Genomic DNA, 22,874 nt, shown 5'->3' on the forward strand with positions numbered 1-22,874 from the left:
GCACAAGAAAGCTCATGGAATCATAGTAGAAACTTAGAAGATATTGAAACCTTGATCAGTAAGGAAATGAATAAGCTAGCTACCAAACAACATTATGGAATACTATTAATTTTAAATAATGAACCAAGACACATATCTAGAATGTAATACAAAAGATACTGTTGGCATTGAGTTGTGGAATAATGAACAAATATTGCTCTTTATAATACATACTTACATAGAAATACAATGTAAAATACAATGTAAAGAAGGTTAATTCTGGGTTAAGAATGTATATAGATAAAGTAGCCCTTTCTTTTCTTTTTGTCTCTTTGTTGTTGTTTTTTTTCAAAAATACTGTACAAAGGGGTTACAATTACATGGGCAAGATAATGAGTACATTTCTTATCAAGCATTTGTAGCCTCCTCCTTTGTTTCCCCTTCCCATCCCTTCCCATCCTCCCCCCACCCCACCTCCTACTGAATCCTCCTCCCCCCCTCACCACAGCACGACTATATTTATTGCAGCATTATTTACCATAGCTAAGGTATGGAACCAACCCAGATGCCCCTCACTAAATGAATGGATCAATAAAATGTAGTCTATATACACAATGGAATTCTATGCCTCCATCAGAAAGACTGACATTGCCCCATTTGTTAGGAAATGGAAAGACTTGGAAAAAATTATATTAAGTGAAGTAAGCCAGGCCCAAAGAAACATAGGTCCCATGGTTTCCCTTTCTTTTCTTATAAGTACTGTGTGCTAACTGATTGCACCACTGGAGTTTCACACCTTTATTTTCTGTCTCCCTGAATCTGCTACTCTTAGATAACTGGGCCACACCCACTGGTACATGGTTTTATTGGTAATTATTTTCCTAAATAGAAGAATATGTATTGTTTGGTCTATACTCTGTAATTTTCTGTGTTTAAGTGATTATCCTTGTGTATCATTCCCAAATCTGGGAACATATTCAGAGACCCCAAACCTACATTACAGCTGTAATGTAATGTAGCCAGGGGTGGGGGAAGGGGGCAAAATATAACAAATTGAGTAGCAGCAAAAAATGAATGAAGATGACTTACATTTTGAATAAGTTCATATTAAGAACACATGGTGGCACACATCTGTAATCCAAACACACTCTGGAGGACAAGGCAGAAATGATCACAACTTCAAGCCAGCCTGGGATGCATAGTAAGATACTGTCTTAAAATAAATAAAATTGAAAAGGCAGAGCCTGATAGCTCATATTTGTAACCTTAACTAATCAGAAAGCAAAATTTGGAAGGATGATGCTTTGAGGCCAAAAAGTTAATGAGACCCCATCTCAACAAATAAGTAGTGGGCCTCACTGTAATACTAGCTATGTGGGACTCACACATAGGAAGACTGATATAAGGCTAGCCTGGAAAAAAAAGCAAGATCCTTATTTGAAAACTATCTTTGGGGCATGGCTCAAGAAGTACAGCACCTGTATAACTAGAGTGATACCTTGAACTCTAGCCCCAGAGCCACAAAAAATGGAAAATGGAAGGAAGGAAGGAAGGAAGGAAGGAAGGAAGGAAGGAAGGAAGGAAGGAAGGAAGGAAGGAAGGAAGGAGAGAAGAAAGGAAGGAAGAAAGGAAGGAAGGAGAGAAGGAAGGAAAGAAGGGAGAGAGAATCATGTTACACTTACATTGTAGTTAGGCTTGTGTGTATGAGATGATGTTTTCCTTATAAATTTGTGATTCTGATTTTTACTGTTTGTCTTGTTAGAATTTTTTCTTCCTCTGGGAAAATATCCTAAACTCATGTCAATAGGTTCTAAATTACAATAAAATATGAAAACACTGAATAATTTTATCAACCCTGCACACTAGAGCTGAAGATACCGCTTAATGTTAGAAGCCCTGGGTTTCATCCCTAGCACCACCTCAAAAAAAAGGAAAACAAAACTGTTTAAATTAATAATGTAGCATTTTGGCTATGAGGGGAAATATGAGTAATATAGCATGATTAGTAGAGAGAATATTTTAGCTGATTATTAAAATCATATTCTTTCACTTTTTTTTTTTTTTTTGCTGGACGTGGGGCCTGAACTGTGGGCCTAGGCGCTGTCCCTCAGCTCTTCAGCTCAAGGCTAGTGCTCTACCACTTGAGCCACAGTGCCACTTGCTTTTTCTGCTTATGTGGTGCTGAGGAATTGAACCCAGGGCCTCATGCATGCAAGGCAAGCACTCTGCCACTGAGCCACCTTCCCAGCCCATATTCTTTCAGGTTTTTTGTTTTGTTTTATTTATTTTTTAGCTTGAACTAAGGGCCTGGACACTGTCCCTGAGCTCTTTTGCTCAAGGTTAGCATTCTACCATTTTAAGCCACAATGCCACTTCTGGCTTTTGAGTAGTTTATTGGAGATAAGAGTCACCCAGGTACTTTTCTGCTGGGCTGGCTTTGAACTATGATCCTCAGATCTCAGCCTACTGAGGTTAGTATTACAGGCATGAGCCACTGGCACCTGGCTTATGGATCAGTTTTTAAATTCTAGAGTTTACTCCTTGAAATTAAACTAGAGTCAGATCAGACAAACCTCATGGTTGAGTCAACTTGAAGTAATTTAAGTGCAACAGTCTTAGTCAATTTTCAAAGGTGGTTTCCTGTATTAGCTTGATAATTTTTAATATTTTTGCTTGATAAAAATTGTACTAATTGGAATGTATATAGTAAAGTTGGGATGTGTATTAGCAGATTTCTCAGAGACCAGTGAAAATATTGCAACCTAACAGTACAAGGATGAAGTACTGCTGCCAAAGTGCAAAATTGCTTCAAAGCTTGCAAAATAAGCCAGCCATGAGCTTTTCAGAGAGATGGGTGTCATTACAAAATGCATTATGTTGCCAGACACTTATTGGTTTATGCTATAATCCTAGCTACTCAAGAGGCTGAAATCTGAGGATCAATGTTCAAAACCAGCCCAGGCAGACAAATCGGAGAAATTCAGCAAAAAGCTGGATTGAAGCTGTGGCTCAAAGTGGTGGAGTGCCAGCCTTGAATAAAATACCCAGGCGAGAGCACAAGGCCTTTGAGTTTAAAGCCCACTCACTACTGACACACACACACACACACACACACACACACACACACACACACACACGACTATGTAATGCTTTTATTACTTACTAATATAAAGAAAATACTTCAGGATTGTAACATGTACAAAGGATGCTGGCTGAATAACAATGTCTGAATTTTTTCTTTCTCTACAGGAACTCCATTCTCCAACTTTGAAAATATCTACTTGTGCCCCAAGCACTCTACATATAACCCAAAGTGCCGAACAGGTAAAGGAAGTTATGGATTAAATTAGATTTGTTTTCCCTTCTTTTTATGGAAATATTATTTATATGTGTAACAATCTAGGCCTTCCTAAGTCTTTAAATATTCACAAAGTATCAGAACCTCTAAACAAAAGAGCTGATTCTCACATATCAGCTCAACTCACTAGAAGAATACAAAACAGGTATATGTATCAGATTTTTCAGATTCATTGCTTTACTCAATCCAATTGTTTTTAGTTCAAGTACAGTTTAATTTTAGCCATGAACCTCCAATTAAGTATGAATACTTTAAGGATTCTTGATTTGAACACAAGTAAAGTATGTAGATCTTGGACTGTTTGAGAAACAGAGTTTTTGAGTACTTTCAAGTCTACATTCAAAGAGAACATTTTATAGGGTCAAAACTTTTCATAGGCATATGATTTAAAAGACACATGGTGTCTATCTCCCTTAGCCTTTGATGGCTGAATAATCCTACTTTTAGCTTTTTTTTTTCCTGTGTCAGTCCTAGGGCTTAAATTCAGGGTCTGGGTGCTGTTCCTGAGCTTTTTTTTGCTCAAGGTTAGCATTCCACCACTTGAGACAAAGCTCTACTTTTGGCTTTATAGTGTTTAATTGAAGATAAGAGTCTAATGGACATTGCTGCCTAGGCTGGCTTTGAACCACAATCCTAAGATTGCAACCTCCTCTTTAGCCACTTGTGCCTTGCCTTATTTTTTAACCTAGGCATGATGTCCAAATATATATACATACACACATAATATACTATTAATGTTACTAATATGTTATTAATAAATATTTGTTTAATTAGTTTCTATATTTCAAACACTAAATTCTAACAAAATAAAGCATAAAATGCATGGTTTGTAGTTATGTGAGAGGAGAGTACAGGAGTGTGGAATTTAGAGGATCAGAGGGAGGAAAGTGCTATTTTTAGAAAATAGTTGCACCCAGATGAGGTTCCAGGGTGTGAACATGGATAGGGTGGAAACACGTGGGAAAAACTGGTTTCTAGAACTTGAGCATAGTAGGGAAATATGATATTATTCAGAATGAATTAGAAGGTTATCAAAGAGAAGTTTTCCTACCATTTCACAATTTGACCTACACTACAACTAGATCAAATAAAATCGAGCATTCACTGAAGCAACTGTTTGTTGAGTGCCAAATCTGTGCCAATGTTAGACATAGAAAAATAAACTCAGTCAGTATTCTCAAAAAGCACTCAGACCAGAACAGCATTTATAACTTAGGTAACAAAACCATAGGGTGGTGAAATAAATGCTGCACTCAACTTAGAAATGGAGCCCTGCAGGGCCATCAAGGTAGAATTACCTCAGAAAAATAAGTTTATATACCTCAGGGTTCATTCTGTTCAAATCCAGCTAGACAATTGCATCAACTGCTATTTTTCCTAATGAAAGGCTTTCAATTGAGTTCACTATGAGTTTTATTTCTGGTAATAAACATATGTATTTATTGTAGAAAATTTAAAACTATAAAACAATATGTTAACCAAAATCACTCACAAATCTCTACCTTACCCAAAGCTACTACACTTAACGCTTTGTGTTTCTCTTTATTCACACACACATTTAAGATCACACCAGATTTACAGTTTTTTAAACTTTCTCTCTTAGCTTTATGTGTGATGAACTCTATTCATATAAAATTGTATTATTCAGGATTCAAGATTATTTTTACTATATGACCTTGCTATACCACTCCTGGGCATCTACCCAAAAGGATGTAAGTCTTTACAAAATAGAGATTCCTGAACAACTGTATTTATAGTAACACTATTCAAAAAAGCCAAAATATTGTATCAGCTTAAATGCTCCTTAACTGATGAATAGAAAAAGGATAGGTAGTATACATATATAATGGAATATTATTCAGTCATAAAAGAACAAAAAACAAAAGATATAAATGCATAAGGTAATCAATGATTTGAGCCTCTACTATAGTCTGTTACCCTGGGATAGTAGCAGGAGCAAAGCCTTCCCTTTGAAGGACACCAGTTGGCCAAAGGAGAAGCTGGAGATATATAAGCTCATGGTCTAGCATGGAATCCACTCCATATGGCATACTCCTTGGAGAACACCAAGTTATTGCCCATCACTGTTGCTATAGCGACAACTTGTCGCTAACCACCACCTTTGCCATGTAGAGTGGGTGTGATTGATTATGTAGTGGAGATCCATTGTTTCTAAGAAAAGCAGAGGAGGAAAGAGACTCAAGATGTAAATGATATTAGCAGTTTTGATATGGAACTTGTAAAATAAAAATATGACCTAGGCTCAATCATTTTCTGTAAGATTTAAGAGATTTCATAAAGAAATGGACTTAGGAAAATGGAAGAGAGAGGGAATTTTGCAATGCCTATCTTAAGTCAAATGTTATATAGTGATAGAGCACCTTGCTAGAATCTCAAATTCCAAAATTCTGAGTAGGAGCAGGGATGTAAATGGGATTTTTAGAGGCGAATTTAGGGACTGGACTTAAATAAGCTTCAAAATGCAAGGTGCATTAGCATAATGGTATGGTTCTAGTAAAGTGCCCTCAAACAGTGGAAATTCTGCTCACATCTTAGTAGGGTAAGAAGAGTGCAACAAATATACATTAGACATAAAAACAAAGAAAAAGGAAAAGTAAATGGTTAAAATTCAGTCCTCTGTTCTATTATCTATCTATCTATCTATCTATCTATCTATCTATCTATCTATCTATCTATCTATCTATCTATCTATCGATTTTTATGTGTCCTGATCCTGGGGCTTGAACTCAGGCTGGACATGTTCCTGAGCTTTTGAGTTCAGGCTAGTGTTTTAACAAGAGTCACAGCTCCACTTCTTGTTTCTTGTGGTTAATTGGAGATCTCAGCTCCTGGAGGAGCTAGGATTGCAGGCATGAGCCACTGGTGCCTAGTTTGTTTTATTTTAATATTGTTTTAGAATTTTTTGTCAAAAATATATTTCCAATAAATACAAAGAAGGGTGAAGTATTGGAAATCCTAATGTTTTTATGGTCTAAGGAAGACTAAAACTACCTTATTTTTCTAATGTCTTATTGAGTAACTGGGTCTTTTGTGCCAAGCAATTTCTGGATAGTTCTATCACAGAACTTACAATAAACTGTTGGTTCATGTGCATTATTTTATTTGCAAAGTACAAAGAAAAGAGAATGTATAATAAAATCATAATCAAATGTGAAAAAAGAAAGCATGGTGACAGTATACCACAAAATGACTATAACACAGGTACTTACCGCAGTGTTGACCATACAACACCTGTTCATAGTTTTTTTTTTTCAAGAAAAATGTGTTAAATTGTAAGACCATGTAACATCATGAAATGACTTTCTTTCACACTGAAAATGGCTCAGTCACTAAATAACTATAATTACAGGTATCTTTTAAATATTTTCTTCACAGGAACTCCATTCTCCAACAGTGAAAGTTACCACATACCCACAGACCACTATTAGAAGATACATAGTACAAAATCCTGAACAGGTAAGATCTCACACAAACTTTCAAACAGCATACATTTCCTTACAAATTGACAGCTCAAATTACAGGGGTGAATCAGTTATTAAATCTTCAAAATTATATTGTTGGACTTCCTTTTAGTTATAAGGTAAATTTCTAATCATTAGTAACTAATATGTCATCCGTAGTTTCAAATAACCCTTCTCTTGTACATTCTGATTCAGAGATGGAACAGTTCAAACAGCTTGGAAAATTCTAGGGTCATAAACACTTTCTATTTCTTTAACTCCACCCTTCTACAAGGATATTTATGTACTTTGAACCAAAGAGAAAAGGGACAAAGTTCTTTCAAAGAGCACTCATAAAAACTTTATCAACTGTTATATCAAGAGGTGGAGATTTTAGCCCATTTAGATTTGCCTTTGAGATATGGGCTAGAAAGAAGTAAATTAAAGGGCAAAAATTCAAAATGGTTGTCATGCTTTTATTTTCTATGGTTTTTGTGAACAGACATACTAGAAATGAATTATTTAGAGAATGACATTATTATTTTACTTCCTAAGATATATAACCCCCCATTCACAAAGTAGGATATTATTTTCGGTCTCATTTTGAGGAGAAAATTAGGAAAACATTTTTTCCCACAGTAGTAATATGTACAAGTGCACACATGTACACACACACACACACACACACACACACACAACTTTAGATGCAACAGGAATTCTATGAGGTTCTAAGGGTATCAGTTTCACAAAAAGAATGTGCTCTAGATAGGGATATGGCATTCTTGGCTTTGCTCTATATTTCTCTACTATTATATATGTCCAGGATTGGAACAGGTAGATGATTGCTTTGGACATTTGCTTGAGTTATCAATTTGTGCAAGCAATGAAATTTGATGTGCTTATAGCAAAAGCAGTTGCCTGCTTTTTCTTTAGCAGAAGCAAATACTTAAGCCACTAAGGAGGTTAAAGAATCTGTGTTTGTTTGTTTGTTTGTGTGTGTGTGTGTGTGTGTGTGTGTGCATACATGTGTGTGTCCCTTCCCTTCATATTTTTAAAAAGGGAGACTTGCTATGCTACTAAGACTTACTATGCTACTGGGCTCAAGTGAACCACCTGCCTTAGCCTCTGTAGTAGCTAGTATCATAGTCACACTTCATGTCCAACTAAAGTATAGTTTTTTTGTCGTTTGATCAAATGGACTTTACATTTCCTTCATCTTTCTTTTCTTTTGCTTTCTCTCATGCATTAATTGGGGAATATACTTATGGTAACATATGGTTCCTCTGACGTTCAAGGAATAAATTGCAGGGAACACACTTTTTTACTGTGTTAAGAATTGTTCCATTTGCCTTGTATCTACCCAAAGATTTTAAATATCATTTGGGCTCTAATCAATCAGTGCTGTAATGTGATTTTTGTGTGAATTTGTATTTATTAATTAATGAGACAATGAAAATTTAATATATATTGTATATATACTCCAAGCTTGACAGCCTATATGGTGTATTCTACTTAATCGTAAAAAAGGTGAGGCTACAGAAGCTGATAAAGTAGTTATTTATGCAGGGAGTATTTATTAACCACTTACTATTTACCAGAAATTGTCCTAAGAACTTGGAATAGAACAGTGAAGAAACCTAAGATCTCAAACTTCTTGAAACTTAAGTTCTTTTTTTTTTTTCAGTCATGTAGCTTGAACTTGGTGCTGTCCCTGAGCTATTTTGCTCAAGGCTAGCACTCTATTACTTGAGCCATATAGTGCCACTTCCAGTTTTCTGGTGGTTAATTGAAGACTCTCACAGACTTTCCTATCCAGGCCAGCTTTAAACTGTAATCCTCAGATCTCAGCCTCCGAATTAGCTAGGAATACAGGCTTGAGGCACCAGTTCCTGGTTTAAGTTTTTAACTCTTGCAAAAATATTTCCAAATGATAAAACTTTCAACTAAAATTGACAAGAGCTAGGAAACTGGGGAGCAAATTAAAAACAGTGGATCATGTAGATGAATTAGTCCCCACAGACTTACCATGTACCCTCTTCCCCACTATGTACTCATGAAGGTAGGAAAATTAGAAGTATGAATGCAGTATAGCACATAGTAGAGCTTGTCTCTGTAAATACTCCTTCTTACACAGACTGTATTAACTACAGTTTCTCAGAAGCCCAGCAAAGAATTGAAAAAAGGATTCATTTTAAAGCTTTAACTTTTTACTGAGGAATAAAATACATTTAAAGTCCAATGGTTTGTGAACAACTGATTTGCAAAGCAGCTTGAAAATTCTGTCTAGATATATTCCCCTATTTTATTTCTAAATATACTCCTTTTGTGTTTGGTATTCTAAATTCTCTCCCTGCTTAACCGCAGAGAAGTTTCTAGTTTATTTACAATATTTATAATAAGCTGAGCCTCCTAAATGGGAACTTTATCCTCTGTCACCTGGTCTAATCTTTATTTTTCTTCCCTGTAAGTAAACCTATTTCAATCATATACTTCTCTCTTTATGATTTCCTTCTATCTCTGTTCACCCTTTTCAGCCCCTTTTTTCTTGGTTCTTCCTGATCTTCATTATTCTCTATATGTCATCATTTTAGTCAAAGGAATTACGTATACTGGTTGATTACTTGATCCACAAATGAAGAAGATATTTTTGCTCTATTGATGGATAGAATCAATTGATATTTGTCAGTTTCATCCATTTTACAGTTGTGAAGCTCCTACTATGGAGAGGACATTCTACAACTTTCAGATTGAAACAAGAAAATAAGATACGTTTCCCAAATCAATAATGATTAGGGAAATGAAAAGGAGATAAGATATGTCCACAAATAGTTATATAAGTACATGGTGGGATGAATGACAGATGCCATGAAAAATATACATATAAAAGTCTTACTGGAATTCAAGTATTGAGCATAACGCATTTATTTGGGGAAAGGAGATATCAAGGAAAGATTGCCACGACATTTAAAGTAATGTTGTGTTTAACATTTTTGAGCATCCTTCCCTAATAAGGAAACTATTTAAAAAATGTGACTTTCTCAAGCCTTTTCAAATTCTTGTCTCTTTTCTGAGAGTTGTTCCAGAGATAGCTGTAACAAGATTTGTTTTTATTGGACATGGAGATTGAAAGAAAGAAAGTCAAATATGACCCTAATATTTCCCTGAGACACTGGTAGAATTGTGGCTCAATTAAAAAGATTAGGAAGAGATGGGGAGGAGAAGCTTGTTTAGGAAAAGGGAAGATGGTGAAATCTGTTTAAAATAGTGTGATATAAGATGCATAAAAAACATGATGCCAAATATATAGTTAAAATGTTTTAGAGAAATGTCTTATTTGAGACAGAGACAAGGGTGTTAGTCCCCTTAAAATTATCAGCAAAGATACAAGATTGAATGAGATCACTGTGGGATAATGGAAAGCCTTAAGACCATAATTTTGAGAAATATTTATTTTAATGGAACAGAAAGAAGGAGTTATCAGAGAAACATATGTAACAGAGTAATTGAAACAAACAGAAAGGAAATGTTAACTTGCTCGACAGACCAACAGGTTAGGGAAAATGATGTTTGAGAATAGGGTTGGCAATTAAGAAAGTGATAGTGATAATTGAAACAGAACAGTTTCAGTATGGAGGTGGCAAACTCCAGATACAAGAAGTTAATGGGTGAGTGTATTTTGAAAAGCATGTTAGTCAAAGCAAGGAGAGATATGCCAGTAGCTGAAGAGGAAAATAGAATGTTGGAGACCCTAGAAAATTAGAAATAGAAGGAAAAGACTACTAATAAAGAATAAGATGCAACAAAGAAAAGAGACACGAGAGCATAGGATTCCAGATATATATATATATATATATATATATATATAGAGAGAGAGAGAGAGAGAGAGAGAGAGAGAGAAGTAAATTTGGGACAAAAACAAGAGCATGTCATTCTTCTTAATGAGATGGTAGGTTTAAAACCTGAAGAGAAATTTGAGCTTTTTAGAACTACAGAAGTATCACATTCAGTACATTATCTTTCTACATAAGTAAAAGGACAGAGAGGAATATGAATACAGAAGGTTGGAGAAAATGAACAGATTTGTAACCACAGCTATAGAGAATTTTATTGAGAATGTGATGAATGCAAGGATGATCACAAAGGATGGAAGGTATACCTGAAATCTGATAGTTTGAACTTGAAAGAAACATAACTTTTTTCTTTTTAAAAAAATTTCTCTACAGCATAGCTGTGTGGCCTGGGAATAGAAAAGGACATCTTAGGGATTACATATTTCATTACATATGAGAAATACTGCCAGAGGTTCTAAAAGTAACAATTAAAATGATAAGGTCAGTCATTTTGAAAACACCTGTTCATTTTTAGGGTGGATTTGGCACTGAATCAAATGCACAGATTGAGCAAAAGAAGCTACCAGAAGAGTGAAACTCCCTAGCTGCTCATTTGTTGACAAATCTAAAACTTTTAATTAACATTGTTTTGCTGATCCTTTGCTATGATTTATTCATGTTAGTATTTGTTTTTACCTTTTTACAGATCTGAGTGAAATAATATTTTAAATTTGGAGGGTTTCTAAAAATGTCATTTCAAATAAAACCAAAATATATTCTAAGAAGAACTAATACTGTTAATGTTTAAACACCATCTTCTTTCGTTAAAAACAGTGTCATGCCAGGTGCCTGGAGCTTTCATATGTAATTCTAGCTACTCAGGAGGCTGAGATGTGAGAATTGTGGTTCAGTGTCATCCTGGGCAGGAAAGCCCATGAATCTCTTGTCTCCAATTAACTACAGAAAGCCAGATGGAGGGCTGTGGTTCAAATGGTAAAGCACTAGCCTTTTGCCAAAAGCTTAGGGATTGTGCCCAGGTCCTGAGTTCAATACTCAGGACCAGCATAAAACAAACAAAAACCAGTTACAGTACTGCAATATTTATAATGAACTTTATTTCATGGAGAAGACATTTTCCTTTTTGTGCTATTTGTTTTACTACAGATTAGAAGATACTCAAAGCCTTAAAGGCTCAGCTCAGTTCATTCCTTCTCACCCAATCATCGGCACATTTCCTATAGTGTATTCAAAATTGATAAAGCTCCTCCCTCAGATAAGCCTATTTTTATATATTTTAAACCTAGGTATCTTAGAAACATTAGAATAACATTCTCAAAAGTTATTTTCAATATAGCATATACTACTAGTATTACAATACTAGATTATTTTCAAAACAAAGTTATTTTCAGGTACTTGTACAAAGAGGTTGCAGTTCCACAAGTCATGTTATGACTATAGTGAACTTTGATCAATGCCACCCCTTCCATCCTTTTCCCTTATTCATCCCTCTCCCATCTCTTACCCCCAAGTTATATAGTTCAAGTTTCACAAAATATACATTAAATATAAGGACTGCATTTGCTCACCCTTTCTCTCTCCATTGGCATGTGCCTCTCCTCTCACTGTTTCAGCTTCTTGGTATTCATTTGTTAAATAGTTCATTAGTTTTTTTTCAGAGTCAATACTATATTATTAAGATGACACTTGTACATTAAATTTAAAGATTAAGAATAGTGGAAATACACTATTTTACTTGATACCCTGTACTACTATCCCTTGTATAAACCAAGTGAACATAGGAGGAGGTTAATGACTTATCTAAATAAGTCATCTATATGTGATAGATAATAGAGGAAGAATGTCTTTAGGTCATTTTTATGACTTCATAACTTTTTTCTGCTAGAAATGCTTCCATTGGTTTTAATAGTTAAATGGATTTATAGTAGTCAAAATCCAATCCACTTTGTAATTACTACTTGTTGGCCTCTGGACTAATTTTACATTTGTCTTCTTACTGCTTCCTGAAAATTTCTCCTTTTGACTTCTTTTTTTTTTAAATTCCTTATTGTTCTTTTATTATTTATTTATTTGTTGGTTGGTTTTGTCAGTCGTGGGGCCTGAACTCTGGGCCTGGGCACTGTCCCTCAGCTCTTCAGCTCAAGGGTAGCGCTCTACCACTTGAGCCACAGGGCCACTTCTGGCTTTTTCTGCTTATGTGGTGCTGAGGAATTGAACCCAGGGCCTCTTGCGTGCAAGACAAGCATTCTACCACTGAGCCACCTTCCCAGCCCCTCTCCTTTTGACTTTTACGTTACTTTTTTTTCTTTGATTTTCAGTGAATGTCATGTATGTTAAAGGGATTGCTATGCGTTATAGATAATATGAATCAGACTTAAGACTCATATCGAAGCACATAAACTCAATGCCTCAGTTTCTGATTTTGGTAGCATTATCTATCTAGCATGCCTCTCAGTTTCAAGATCTTAGAGTGATTTCTGAAATGCATTGTTCTTGACTATTAAGATCATATCGTACCTAGTCTGATCGCTCATACTTTTCCCCCCTTTAATCTTCCTGATGTATTGGGCCTTTTTTGTGCCTGTCCAAGGGCTTGAACTCAAGGTCTGGGCACTGTCTCTGAGTTTTATTGCTCAAGGCTACCACTTTGGCCACAACTCCACTTCCAGCTTTTTGGTGATTGATTAAAGATAAGAGCAGCACAAACTTCTAACCACAGTCCTCAGATGACTCTAATGAGTATCTAAGATTACAGGTGTGAGCCACTGGCACTGGTGATATGCCCTTTTTTGAAATACCTAAAAAATCTTTCTGTGTACAGAACTATTTTTTATCTGCCAGGTATGATTTCTTACACTTCCAAACTTGGTGACTTGGATTTTTTTTTGTTTGTTTTTTTGTTTTTCTGGAGGCACAAGGGCTTGGACTCAGCTTGCCAGGCAAGAACTCTACTACTTGAACAACACCTCTACCCTTTATTTAGTTATTTTTCAAATAGGGCGTTGAACTTCCATTTACGATTGCCCTTCAACCATGATCTTCCTATCTCTCCTTCCCATGTACTGGGAATGCAAGTGTGAGCCTTGAATTTCTTTGTTTCTTTTATCTGGAATATCATTTTTTCATGTCTTTATATTAAAAGAACAGATTAGTATTCTATTTTTTTTTGTGGGTCGTGGGGCTTGAGCTCGGCCTGAGCACTGTACCTGCGCTCTTCAACTCAAGGCGAGCACTCTACCACTTGAGCCACAGTGCCACTTCAGGTTTTTTTGAGTGGTTTATTGGAGATAAGAGTGTCACGGACTTTCCTGCCCAGCTGGTTTTGAACCTCGATCCTCAGATCTCAGCCCCTTGAGTAGCTAGGATTATAGGCGTGAGCCACCAGCACTCGGCCTAGCATTCTTTCAAATACCATCTGAGTCATGTATCCTATCTGAGCACTTCCTGATAGAATTAGGCTTGCCTCCTCTGAAGGCCATCTTATACGTCTTTCCTTTATCCTGTTATTAGAACTTGCCACTTTCTACCTTGTATTACAGATGTTTGTTTGCATATATTATCCACACTAGGGACTGGTGAAATTTCTGTTGTAAAGGACCACATGATAGAAAATGTTAGGCTTTACTAGCCACATAGGGCCTCCGAATCTCTTTTGTTTATATTTCAAATCTTAAAAAAATCTAAATATCATTCTTATCTTGAAAACACTACAAAAAATCTGTCTTCCATAGTTTAATGAGTACTGATCAACATTAAATGTGCCTGATAGTAAGTCTGATTTATGTTTCTATGCCTCATAGCACTTAGCAAAATACAGTATGTGTACTAAGCACTCAAACATATGTTACATGATCTTACATAAACAACAAGGAGGATTTTTTTAAAATAAAAACAAACTCAAATAAACTGTAGGGGAATTTTTCTAAATAAATCTCATTCTCAGATTCAGCTGTTCATAATCAGTCAAATGTATTCATTTTTGTTTGTTTTAACACAGTATCCAGAAACCATTCACCAAGACTTATAATGAATAAACTTGAGTTCAAGTTTGATTACCAGAAGCATATAGTTTTTCCTTCAGAATGTCTTCTCAATAACCAGCATTTTAGTTCACTTGGAGTAACGGTATTTACAATAACAGACAATAAAAAATCCTAGTATATTTTGTTGGTCAATTGTAAAAATGTTCCTAAAACATTATTTGGTAATAATCTTGGCCATTTTGGCTCCTATATAATTCTCATGTATTAAAAAATAGAAATTGAATCAGGTTTTGTTCTGTGACACATTAATAGGCAAACAACCCCAGACCTCACTACATAATAGACAAATGAAAACCAAAAGAGATGAAAATAAATTCTCATTACATTTATTTTAGTCTCTTGGTTTGATTCTCATTAGACATTCTCTGATTTCATTCAGATTTTGAATATGTCTTTAGCCTTCATTTCATTGGCTGAAATCTTCTAAGTACTTGGTGAATCCTACAGTAATTTAGTTGATTATATGGAGATACAGTGGTACTTACAGCTTCTAGTCTGTTCTCAGCATTCAAAACATATGTTGTACTGAGAGCCATATTCTTGATTATGATCATAGGTACGAATTGTATACTTCAAGGACAATAAAGTTCTAAAAAAAGTAAAACCTTTAATATACTTTAATCTACTTTATGGCTTAATAGTGCTTAGTTATATTTGTTTTGCATTTCTCTGATGATACTTTTGTATAGAAAGAAACCTGTCAGTGAACCCAATTTAAATGATGGTGACTTCATGCTTGTCAATCTTAGATGAAACTTATTAAGAACAGAACAAAAATGTTATCTTGCCTACCCCCAAAAGCCCCAATAAGAAGTAATAGGAGATTTTTATATAAAATGGACTACTTTAATTATTATTTTTTAAAACTACCAAGCTTAGTGTAGGATTATTCCACTTTCCTCCTAAAATCTGCTACTACTTCAGAGTGTATTATAGATGGGATATTAACTGGAGTTAATGCTCCTGAAAGTAAAATGTGCTCTTTACTGTCTTATAGGAACCACTGTCTCCATTTCTAAGAGGAAGCAATTTCTTCCCAGGCAACAATGTTATTTATGAGAAAACAATAAGAAAGGTGGAGAAGTTGAATATGGATCAAGTAAGTAATATCTGTTTATAAATGTGTTTCATATGTGTGAAATTTTGGATTATGAATATTTTAGTAGAATTCAAAGGTTCTTCAGTTGTCAAGTACTAGGCAAGACCCCTATGAATGATAATGACATGATTTCTTTAGCTTTTCTTGCCTTTAACACTTTCATATGTATGTTATCATATAAAATATTATAATTCCTGTTTCACTGTATGGGAAACTGAAGTTTCTATGTGAAGCCATATAGAAACTGAATGGCAGAATCTGGATTTAAAATAGATAGCTCCATGTCTTATATCTTTCCTTTGAAACTATTCCTGCAGTAGTAATAATTTGTTCAGTTTCTTTTTCAAAAATTAAGATAAATTTTAAAGGAGTGATATGCATATATATACAGATAATTATATATGTCTGTATGTACATATACAGATAAATATATATATACACATATATATATGTATACTCACAGATAAGTAAAATGTTGTACTGTGAAAGATAAAGAAAACTAAATTTTTGTTGTTTGTTTTAGCCAGTCCTGGGGCTTGAACTCAGGGCCTAGGCATTGTCCTTGAGCTTCTTTTGCTCAAGGTTAGCACTCTGCCACTTGAGCCACAGCGCCACTTCCAGCTTTTTCTGAGTATGTGATACTGAGGAATTAAACCCAGGGCTTAGTGCATGCTAAGCAAGCACTCTACTACTAAGCCATGTTCCCATCCCAAGAAGACGAAATTTTTGAATCACGTTTTAAAAATGTCATTAATCTTAATTGAGAGATGAAGCATATAGTACAAAAACTGCATCAGGACCATGGTCATTGAATGTTCTTTATGTACTTTTTACTGTACATTGCTCTTCTCCCTGGATACAAATATGTCCATCTAGCTGAAGCTTAGATTGTCTCTTGAACATTTTTTATGCCAGTCCTGGGCTTGAACTCAGGGCCTGAGTACTGTCCTTGAGCTTTTTTGTTCTCAAGGCTACTGTTCTACAACTTCCTACTTTTTGGTAGTTGATTGGAAGTAAGAGTCTTACACACTTTCCTGACCAGGCTAGCACTGAACCTAAAATCTTAATCTCCTGAGAAACTAAGATTACGAGTGTGACCCTTTGGATCCTGGCTCTTGAACATTTTTGAGCTAAAGCAATGCATCATATTTTCTCATAAACTGGATGTTGCTTTCTTTGTGTGTGTGTGTGTGTGTGTGTGTGTGTGTGTGTGTGTATGTGTGTAGTGCTGGAGATGGAACTCAGCAGGTACATCCCCAGTTCTAAAGTGGGTGGTTTAAAACAACACAAATTCATCATCTCAGTTTTGGAAGCTGGAAATCTGAAATCACAGTGTATTAGGATCACAATCCTTCTGAATCCCCCAGCGGGGAAATATATTCTATACTTGTCTCCTAGCTTCTGCTAGCCTCAGCTTCCTTGGCTAATCCCTTGTTTTCACAAAACATCCCTCATATGGGTCTTCACATTGGCATCCTTCTGTGTATATCCAACTGCCTCCCTCATTTTGATGGCCCTGGAGCTTAAACTCGGGGCCTGGGTGCTATCCTATCCCTGAGCTGCTATTTTGCTCAGGGCCAATGTTCTACCACTTGAGCCACAGCTCCATTTCTGGCCACTATGCTGCCTTCTCTTCCTCCTCCCCTTCCTCCTTCTCCTCCTCTCCCTCCTTTCTTCCTCCCCCTCCCCCTCCTTTTTGTAATTCACTGGAGATCATTGTCTGCAAACGTTCTTGTCCAGGCTGGTTCAGAACTGCAATCCTCAGATCTCAGCCTCCTGAGTTGCTAGGATTACAAGCATGAGCCACTGACATCAGTCATATAGAATTAGTGCTCATCCTAGTGACTTCATTTTTTAAATTTATTACATCTTTCCGAATTACTGGAGGTTCTAATCTCTGTTATTTTTGAGAAGATAATTTAATACATGAGTAAAATTACATAATGCCAATCAGTTTGGATAGTAAAGTCATTTTCTTATATACAAATTAAATAAACAACTGATTTAAGGTTACTTCTTGGCATAAGAACTAATTTATTTATGTATTTATTTATTCATTCATTACTTATTGTAGCAGTTCTGGGGCTTGAACTCAGGGCCTGAGCTCTATCCCTATGCATTTTTTGCTCAAGGCTAGCATGCTACCACTTGAGCCTCACCTCTGCTTCCAGCTTTCTGTAAGTTAATTGGAGATAAGAGTCTCATGTACTTTCCTGCCCTGGTTGGCCTCAAACCAACATCCTCAGAACTCAGCTTCCTGAACAGCTAAGATTTCAGGTATGAGTCACTAGCACCCAACTTGAATTTTGTTTTATTTTTATTTTATTTTATTTTTGTCAGTAATGGGGCTAGACCTCTGGGCTTGGGTACTGTCCCTCAGCTCTTCAGCTCAAGGCTAGCGCTCTACCACCTGAGCCACAGCACCACTTCCAGTTTTCTGGTGGTTTATTGGAGATAAGAGTCTTACGGACTTTCCTGCCTGGGCTGGCTTTGAACCTTGATCCTCAGATGTGAGCCTCCTGAGTAGCTAAGATTACAGGTGTGAGCCACCAGTGCCAGGCTGAATTTTATTTTTATACATACATATGGCCAATTGTTACCAGATTCTTACGAATAAACACATTATTGCTTCTTTCTGCCTAGCAGAAATAAAATTTGGTAAACTCTAAGAATCACAAACATTAAAGTGTTCAAATTTTGGGTTGTCTGGAAAATTAAATACAGTCTGAAGGGTTTGATTTGGTATGTATTAAAACATTCATGTTGCACAAGAATAGCAGCCTATTTCTGGACATTATAATACAATTCAAAAATTTTCACCAAATACAACTTATTTTCCAAAGTTCATTTCACTAAAGATACCAAATTATAACAGCTGTAATTTTTTCCAACTTGGCTGTCCTAATAGTAAGCTTTGCACATATTAAATAGATAGGATATATGATGATTCTCCCAGCTTCTTGTTTTTAACAGAATAGACAGCTGCTCTAATTGATGGGTTCTAAAATGAAACATTGATTCTCCTGTGCATTATATGATCACCTATGCAGCTGCAACAATTAGAGTTCTGCTTACTCTTAACTTCAATATTGGTTTGATTTGGTCTGCCTTTTCTTATTTCTGAATAAAAAAGACTTAGGAGGTGTAGAACTGCTTTGAAAACTCTTTCAGAGTAAAAGGAACCATGAAGATGGAACTAGCTATAAACTCTGCTCTACATAATTTCCTCAGGAATGGAAGTGTCAGAAATGGCTTGGGATGCCATGGTGTCGAATGAGAATAAGGACACCAACTTAAAGGAACTCAGCAAACCAAAGTTTACTTCTGTTGAAGGATACTCCCTCAGCCAAAAATCTGGCAAGCAAGCACACATGGCAGGCATGGGGCTCCCTTTTTATCCCTAACCCAGCAGGCTCTACCATTCTAATGGCTTTGGCTGAGCACAGGTTCATAATCTGCAGAAGGATGTGGCTTAATTAACAGGATGTAACTAAAATCCAAGGAGCATCTAACAGGATGCCTTACAGTGTACCAGGAAAAGGATGTAACTAAAGTGTAATTAACAAAGGCCAAGCTACCTGGCCAAAGCAAGAGCTTTTCAGAAAAACAATTCTCACAAGATTAACAGAAAGAAAGTCAACTACTTTGGTTGAAAAAACACTTTTCTCAAGAAATATACCCTAGAATAAGTTGGCTAAAGCTAGAGGATTTACTGTCACTTGTGACAAAAATCAGATCAGACTAGCTCTTAGGAGATAAAACCTGTCCAAGAAAAAAAGAGGCCATTGTAATGGAAGGGTGATGAGGTAGAGACAGTTGCAAAATAATTAATCCATATAATTTATACTCTAATTCTTTTTTTATTTTAGTCAGTTGTAGTCGGGTGCTGTCCTTGAGCAGTTTGTTCAAGGCTAGTGCTCTACCAATTTAAGCCACAGCGCCACTTTTGGTTTTCTGGTGGCTAATTGGAGATAAGAGTCACACAGACTTTCCTGTTCTGGCTGGTTTTGAACCACTATCATCAGACCTCAGCCTTCTGAGTAGCAAATTTTACAGGCATGAGCCATCAGCCCCTAGCTGTGGCATTCTTTTTTCTCCATCAAAGAGCAAAATTCCATGATAAGTAATCACCATTTGATATTTTTTACATTGAATACTTATTTATGATGCCTCAAATATATGATTAACTTGTGAATATTTTTCTTTACAGTAGGTACTATGGTAGTTGGGCATGAGAATTGAAAACTGGGTGTGTGGGTGTAGTTCAGTGGCAGAGCACTTGCCTACTATGTGTAAGGTCCAGGGCTCCCAAGCACACCACACACATACATATAAAAAAAATACAAGCAACGAAAAAATTGAAGATCTGCTAAGATTTCAGCTGAAAGGAGCACATGTATAACGCTGATACTTGGATATGGAAACAGGAGGTTTGAGGTTCAAGGTCAGCTTAGGCAAAGTTTAGTGAGGTCCTATCTCAAAAACATCCATGTATTTTGGCATGTGCATGCAATCCAGGTATATGAGAAATGGAAGTAAGAGGATGTCAGGAAGGGCAATATTAGCATGGTAGCCTACTTGAAAAAAAATGCAAAAAGGCTGGGGGTACAGATCATGCCCTGAAGTCAATCCCCAGAATTAAATATACAACAACCAAGCCAACTGACTTCTTAGAAAAACAGATAAAGAAGGAGTTTTGTTTTCTTAAATATTGCCTTTTGTTGATATGTCCTAAGTGTCAGAGGTACATTTTTTTTCCTTCAGGAGAGATTCTGTTTCATTAGAGTTGCCAGTAGTCACTGAGTGACAGCCTGATCTCTTAGACTGTCAATGGGATTTTATTCTAAATTATCACTTGAAAATTTTTTCTTTTTTAAAATGTTTTTATTGTAAAAATACTGTATGGAGGGGTTACTATTACATGAGTAAGGTAATAAGTACATTTCCAATCAGCATTGTTACCTTTTCCTTTGTTTTCACCTACTATCCCTTCTCTCTCCACTTCCCCAACACCTCCCCCTGCAATTTGTAAAGTTCATTTTTAACATAGTGTCTTGTACATCTCATTGTTACAATGGGTCAACCTGTATCCTTATTTAAACATTTTGTTCTTTCCCTTCCCCTCCCCAAATTAGAAAGATGTATATACATGATGCAGGGCACCAGAATCAAATACAATGGAAACATGGGTTTTACCATGGGGGAAGAACATACAAAAGAAACAAAAAAAAATCACATAGTGCATTATAAATACCTTAAAAACAATAGCAAGCAAAAAAAAAGCACTTGTGTTCCTATCTTGCGGTTCATTTCCCTTAACATATCTCATACAGTCATCTGTACATGGGAGTGTGAACTTGTTCAACCACTTTGGAAAGCAGTATAGAGGCGCCTCAAAAGACTTCACATAGAACTCCCCTATGACCCAGCAATTACACTTTTGGGCATTTATCCAAACCATCACAAACAAGGCTTTACTAAAGCTACCAGCACAACTATGTTTATCGCAGCATTATTTACCATAAGTAAGATATGGAACCAACCCAGATGTCCCTCAGTAGATGAATGGATCAAGAAAATGTGGTGTGTGTGTACACACACACACACACACACACACACACACACACACACACACACACACACTGGAATTCTATACTTAGATCAGAAAAAAATGACATTACGCCATTTGTTAGGAAATGAAGACTTGGAAAAAATTATATTAAGTAAAGTAAGCCAGGCCCAAAGAAACATAGGTCCCATGGTTTCCCTTATTTGCAATAACTAGTATATGTTTGGGACAAGCAGAAGAGGTCAAGCTATATACATATGATCAGTTTTTTTCTTTTGTTTTATGTCCAAGACTGAGACTCGACCTCAGTACCTTATGTATTCACTCATTGCCTAGCGCTCTACCAACTGAGCCATATCTCCAACCCTTAAATAAAGATTTTTTTTGAACATAAAAGGACAATGCATAGCCGGGCACCAGTGGTTCACACCTGTAATCCTAGCTACTCAGAAGGCTGAGATCTGAGGATCATAGTTCAAAACCAGCCCAGGGAGGAAAATCCATGAGACTCTTATCTCCAATTAACCACCAGAAATCAGAAGTGGTGCTGTGGCTCAAGTGGCAGAGCTCTAGCCTTAAACTGAAGATCTCAGGGACACCACTCAGGCCCAGAGTTCAAGCCCCCAACAGACCAAAACAAAAATCAAAAACAAAAACAGTGCCTTTTTTCCCAAAATTTATAAAAAATGTTGATATCATATATTTACTAACACTGGAGACATATTAGAAAGTGTGTCATATTTGAAAAAAAATCTTGAAGAAATAATTATAAGTAGTGATTACCTTACTTTTATGTGTCTACCAAGCCAACTTCTATTTGTACATTGTGGCTATTTAGATCTTTCTCTCTTTTTAAAAACATTTTGTATAAATTAAAAGTAATTTTAAAATATAGTAAAAAATTGTCAGGGTATGAAAAGAGCATAAGAAAGCAAAAAGGGGCTGGGAAGTTGGCTCAGTGGTACAGTACTTGCCTTGCATGCATGCAGCCCTGGGTTAGATTCCTCAGCACCACATAAGCAGAAAAAGCCAGAAGTGGAGCTGTGGCTCAAATGGTAGGGTACTAGCCTTGCGATGAAGAGCTGAGGGAGAGCACCCAGGCCCAGAGTTCAGGTCCCACAACCAAAAAGAAAAAAAAAAAAAGAAAGCAAAAAGAACATAAAAAAGGTATACAAGCTTCTTTATCTGAGGTTTCTTGTCTCTAGTTTCTCTTCACAAAAGTTGCCACTCTTTGAAGTTTATTAATTCATCCATATGAAAACAGTTATCCAATAATTGTAAATGAATGAATAAATTATAAATGCATGTTATTTTACAAGTTATACTAGGGAGAGTATATGGTATTCATTCTTTTGCACTTTGTTTCTGACATGGCTTAAAAATTTAAAATAGAAATATTTTACTATTTAATATAGGTCAACATTCCCTAATCAAAAAGAAATAAAGCATTGTATCTATACTTTCAAAGTTAACTTTATGTGCATGAATACAGTTTGATAACTCAAAATAGAGTATTT

General features: G+C 36.0%; 1 protein-coding gene across 1 annotated transcript in view; it reads left to right on the forward strand.

The window, feature by feature from the left end:
- Pof1b (premature ovarian failure, 1B) overlaps window positions 1-22,874 on the forward strand; it is a 75,437-nt gene that overhangs the window by 12,776 nt on the left and 39,787 nt on the right. The window contains exons 3-5 of the mRNA XM_013024988.1: window positions 3,229-3,303; window positions 6,734-6,814; window positions 15,687-15,788. Of these exons, the coding sequence (XP_012880442.1) occupies window positions 3,229-3,303; window positions 6,734-6,814; window positions 15,687-15,788 (258 nt within the window). The remainder of the gene's footprint in view (window positions 1-3,228; window positions 3,304-6,733; window positions 6,815-15,686; window positions 15,789-22,874) is intronic.

This window comes from Dipodomys ordii, unplaced genomic scaffold (genome assembly GCF_000151885.1).
Source record: "Dipodomys ordii isolate 6190 unplaced genomic scaffold, Dord_2.0 Scaffold80, whole genome shotgun sequence".
In the NCBI taxonomy this organism is placed as follows: Eukaryota; Metazoa; Chordata; class Mammalia; order Rodentia; family Heteromyidae; genus Dipodomys; species Dipodomys ordii.